At 31.7% G+C, this 5,687-nt stretch overlaps 1 protein-coding gene across 1 annotated transcript; it reads right to left on the bottom strand.

Moving 5' to 3' along the window:
- Positions 1-629: 629 nt before the first annotated feature.
- Positions 630-1,355, bottom strand: LOC130047247 (riboflavin biosynthesis protein VVA0006-like). Its single transcript, XM_056141866.1, has one exon. The coding sequence runs from the start codon at positions 1,353-1,355 to the stop codon at positions 630-632; it is 726 nt and encodes a 241-aa protein (XP_055997841.1).
- Between the last annotated feature and the right edge of the window lie 4,332 nt (positions 1,356-5,687).

Here is a 5,687-nt window from a genome sequence, read left to right as displayed (position 1 = left end):
ATATATATAACAGTGTATTATGTATATATCCATGGATAATGTAAAGTAAGGTTTCGGCCTGAAAATCTGCGTGAATGTGTACGTTTATATAGTATGACTTTATTGTCGTAGGTGCTACCTTGTAGTGTGTATCATTGATTGATTGATGTTTTCCGCCACACTCAACAATTTTTCAGTTATATGGTGGCGCCCAGTTTTTATTGGTGGAAGAGAGAACCCAGATACAATGTACATGGGAAGAGACCACCGACCTTCCGAAAGTAAACTGGAAATTTTTTTCACTTACCGGCGTGAGCGTATACCAAGTACACGTGTACCAAGTACAATAAACCAAACACTTTGGGGAGCATCTACCGACAGTATTTCAAACTTATCCATTTAGGCTATAATTTGAGGAAAAATACAGTAATATGTAAATACATGTATATGTATATAAGTTGAAGAAAGTTTGCATATCTATAAAATTGCAAAAAAAATATAAAAAGATAGTTTTGTATAAGTTGTAGATATCTAATTCCATTGTCCAGTTTCAGTCCGTGAATCGCAATATATGATTGTTACCTATCCGTTGTCACTGGTTGTGGCGTATTGACAGATTGATCACATTCTTTTTTTGAATTAACACTATTTTATGTGTTCCTGTTTCGGGAGTTTCGTCCAGTTCTCGGCTTTTTAGCATCGTTCTTTTGAATGCTGCTGAGCATGTCTGAGATGTTCCTCTGGTCCGACAACTGAGTGTTCCTGGGGACGGATATTGATCGACTCGGGGGTCTGTTTTCACAAGCGATTTTGTGAGTAAGCTTACCCATGATATTTTTGCCGGGCCATTTATTGTGATCTGTGTGATCCGTTCCTATCCGATTTAGGCCAGTGCCCCAGAAATCGTCGTAGACGGCTTCAGCATATATAGTGGAGGGCGTACTTTTCTTCAGTACAGCGTGATATTCTTCCACTTGATTATATTTAGCCTTTAGAATTTCCTCCATTACTTCTTCTCGCTTAGACAGGAATTCATCACTGCTGTGAATCTCTTTCCCCAATTTTTTGGCTTCTAAGGCTGAGTTTACATCTTGAATAGCCTGCGCTTTTTGGATGTCTCCATTTCGAATGGCCTTGACATACTGAAATGCGTGTTCGGAGGATTGATGGTGAACGCCAAATACATGTAGGGAGCACGGGAAAAAGTTGGAAAGAGGATTTTCAGAACCAGCAAAAGACATGACTTCCTTCTGGTTTTCTACAAAGGCATCACATAATTCAGATCCTGGATCATGTCCTTCTTGTAGACAGATTCTGCAGCGTTTGGTTTTCGTACACTGGGATCTCCAATGCTCGCCCCAGCAGTTAGTACACATAGGCGTCTGTTTATTTGAAGGTTGACCTTTGTGATAGATGAGACATTTTAAGCCCGCACAAATAGCTGATCTTGGCAAAGATTTTCCCTGGGGAAGAGGTTTGGCATAGATTAAACTCGGACGAAAAAAGAGTTAAGTTATATACATGGTTAAATGATATGAATGTAGATATTATCTTTTTACAAGAAACACACTATATTGAGAAAAATATATTTAAATATGACTCAAGGTGGTTCGGTAAATCGGTTCATTGTTTTAGTGATTCACCTTTTAGTAGAGGTGTTAGCATTCTTTTTAAAAAAGAATTAAAACTAGAAATAATTGAAAAACACGCATCATTGGACGGAAGAAGATTGTTTTTAAAAGCAAAAATACATGGAAAAATAGTTTCACTTGTAAATATTTACGCACCAAACACTATAAAAGAAAGATGCACATTCTTTAAAAAATTGAACAATTTTCTGCAAAAACAAGGTATAACAGAAGATGACAATATCATAATATGCGGGGATTTTAACTGTAAAACAGATAACTTTCATGACCAAAGTACGTCGAAGCTTAAAAAGATTGTTTGTTCTTTTGATTTGTATGATACTTGGCAATCAACACATCCAACTTTTAAAGGTCATACATGGTGTAATTCAGAGGATATCCCTAGTAGTAGAATCGATTATATATTTCTGAATAGAAACTTTACATTCGATTTAAACAATATAATCATACGAAAAATTCCAGGTACAAACTTTGGGAAAAGAATGTCTGACCATAGGTCATTAAAAATAACGTTTAAAATAGATGCAAATAAAAGGGGAAATGGATATTGGAAACTTAATAACTCCCATTTAAATGATTTAAACTATAAAAAAGAAATTCATAGAATTATCGATGAGATACATAATGAAGAATTAGACCCAGTAGATAAGTGGGAAACATTCAAAATAAAATCTCGGGATTTTTCTATTCAGTTTTCGAAAGAATCAAATCTAAATATAAAAAATCGCATTAAATCAATAGAAAAAGAAATAAATGATATAGAGGAGCTTGATTCTTATAGTATAGATATAAATAAAAAACGTAATCTAGAATCAGAACTAGATAAGTTATATGACAAAAAATGTAAAGGTGCCTTCGTAAGGTCACGATCAAAATGGATGCTGGAAGGCGAAAAATGTTCAAAATTCTTTCTAAATTTAGAGAAAAGTAGGCAGAAACAAAGTGTCATAAAAGAATTGAAAGTTAATGAAGATACTCGCATAGAAAACACCAACGATATTTTGGGTGCTATGTGTGATTTCTACAAAAGTCTATACTCGTCTGATAATATATCAGATGAATGCATAGATAATTATCTATCGTCTATTAATTTAGAAAATGTACTGAGTGAGAATGATGCAAACTATTGTGAGCAGTTTCCATCTCTTGAGGAATGCACTGATGCTGTAACAAATCTAAAAACGAACAAATCTCCAGGACTTGATGGTCTTACAAACGAATTTTACCAATATTTTTGGAATGACATAAAAGACCTATTTTACGAAGCGCTAAAAGTAATATTTGATAATGGTCAAATGACTTTTTCACAGAGAACTGCTGTTATCTCCCTCCTGTATAAAAAAGGAGATGAAACGAACCTTAAAAATTATAGGCCAATTAGTTTGACTAACACGGATTATAAAATAATTGCTTTTATTTTTGCGAGAAGACTTCAAAAGGTTGTAGGAAATATCATTAATGAACATCAATCGGCATACATTAAAGGAAGATATATTGGCGAAAATGCTAGAGTAATTTTAGATATATTCGAATATTGTGAGGAAACAGAAACAGACGGAATATTGCTATTTTTAGATTTCGAAAAGGCGTTCGATTCAATAGAATGGAACTTCTTATTTAAAACTTTAGAGAAATATCATTTTAAACATAATTTTATAAAATGGATGAAAATTCTTTATAAAAATCCGCTATTTCGATTAAAAAACAATGGATGGATCTCAAAAACATGTCCCATGTCGAGAGGCATAAGACAAGGGTGTCCTATTTCGGCAATTCTATATCTATTTGTCGCAGATATTCTAGCCTTAAAGATAAAGAAAAATGATAAAATTTTAGGAATTAAACCCTCTGAATTTAGTAAAGAGTATAAACATGTTCATCATGCAGATGATCTGACACTATTTCTTAAAAGTGTAGAATCTTTAAAGGAGGCTTTAAAAACAATCAATGAATTTTCCAAACATGCAGGATCAAAGCTAAACGTGGATAAAACCGAATGTATATTGACAGGTCCACATAGGTTGCATCGTAACATAGAAAAACTTGAGGGAATAAAAGTAAATACATCATCTGTAAAATGCCTTGGAATATATATTGGCGTAGATAAAGAAGAATGTTACAAAAGAAACTGGATTGATAAAAGTGAAAAAATGCAAAAACTGTTTGAGTCATGGAAGAAGAGAAAACTTACAATTTTTGGTAAAACTGAAATAATTAATACTTTAGGCATAAGCAAATTCATTTATGTTGCATCTATACTACCTCTCCCTAGTGAAATTTTTATTAAACAGCTATGTAGAATTATTTTTAATTTTCTATGGGGGTCAAAAGATAGAATAAAAAGAAAAACACTGATTGGTAAAATAGAAGATGGTGGTATTGGAGTAATAGATATACTTACTAAATTCCACGCATTGAAAGCTGCCTGGATACCGCGACTTATAAAAAATGACGGTCATAACTTTATACGTTCACACCTTGATAAACTATTAAGAGCTTATAATGTAAATCTAGAATATATATTGAAAATGAATTGTACTGATTTAAAGAACTTTGATATATTTACCAAACTTCCACAATTTTATAAAGAGGTGTTTATTTACTTTAATCAATGTAAAAAAATTCCTAATGTGCAAAATATGAACAATAACGAAATATTACAAGAACCAATTTGGAACAATAAGCATTTTTTGTTTAATGGCAAGACTATATATTTTAAAAATTGGATAAAAAATATTAAATATGTAAAAGATTTGTTCAATGATAGCGGTTTTAAGACCATTGATGAAATAAGCAAAGAAATTTGCAAAAAAGCAAATGTACTTTGTGAATATAAAATAGTCAAATCAGCTTTTAAATACATAAGAGAGAAAATTCATGGATACGAATCAAAATTTATAAACATAAAAGATAAAAGATATTTCAATTTTACTAATAAATATTGTACGGTTGAAAAACAAAAATGTAAATTTTTCTATGAAATACTTTTGAGTAAATTGTTTATATCACCTAAGCACCATAATTTATATCACAAAGAATATAATGTCAGTAAAGAAATGTGGAAACACATTTATCAACAAAAAATCAAGTTAGCTTTAGATAGAAATATTGCTGAATTTAATTATAAACTGATGCATAATTTGCTTTCCTGTAAAAAATACATGTTTAAATGGAAAAAAGAATCTTCTGACAAATGTTCTCTGTGTCTAGAAACAGAAGATATGAGACATCTTATATATGAGTGTAAAAATGTTTCATTGGTTTGGAATATGGTGTCTTTGGCGTGCAAAGTCAATATTCAATGGAAAAGTATTGTTATTGGTTTTTATTTTGAATGTAATCAAAGCACACGCCTGCTTAATAACTTTATTTCCTTCATTGCTTTGAAGATATACAAATATAAAATGTTTTGTAGACTAAGTAATCTTGAAGAAACTGAATATAGCATATCAAATCATGTCAAGAAGTGTACAGTTTTGTGGTGTAAAGTTATAAAGTATAGTAATTATGCATTGAAAACAAATGCTATTGAACATTTCATAAAACTGTTGTAATTTGTATCTATATTTTTTCTGCAATGTATTGCATTGTACCTGTGCTATTGTACTACTGATGGTATTAATATGAGTAATAAACTATGAAATCATAAAAAAAAAACAAAAAAAAAAACAAACTTTGGGGAGCATCGACAGGTGTGGTATGTCCACGTAAGACAGCAGTCATCAGAATAGTGGATCTGTGTATAGACCAGACGCCATTTAAGGAACTTTTACACTCAATGCCATAAACCGGGACCAGAAAATTTTCGTTGTATAGCAAATATGTAAATTGTTTCTCTGATTTTATCATTTATCACATTCTAGCACGTTGACATACATATGTACATGCATCTCCTGATGTTAATCTCACTAGATGCACTGCAAGCAGAATCATTTTTCGGAGAACCACAACTTTTCATCTTTTTCATACATTTGTCATCGTCTGAATCCTAATTGGCTAGCTTCCGTTAATACATCCTCAGAAACATCGGAGAACAAATCCAGATTTAGATCAAATTTT

The sequence above is a fragment of the Ostrea edulis genome, chromosome 6 (assembly GCF_947568905.1).
Source record: "Ostrea edulis chromosome 6, xbOstEdul1.1, whole genome shotgun sequence".
In the NCBI taxonomy this organism is placed as follows: domain Eukaryota; kingdom Metazoa; phylum Mollusca; class Bivalvia; order Ostreida; family Ostreidae; genus Ostrea; species Ostrea edulis.
This window is presented reverse-complemented; position numbering and strand designations above follow the sequence as displayed.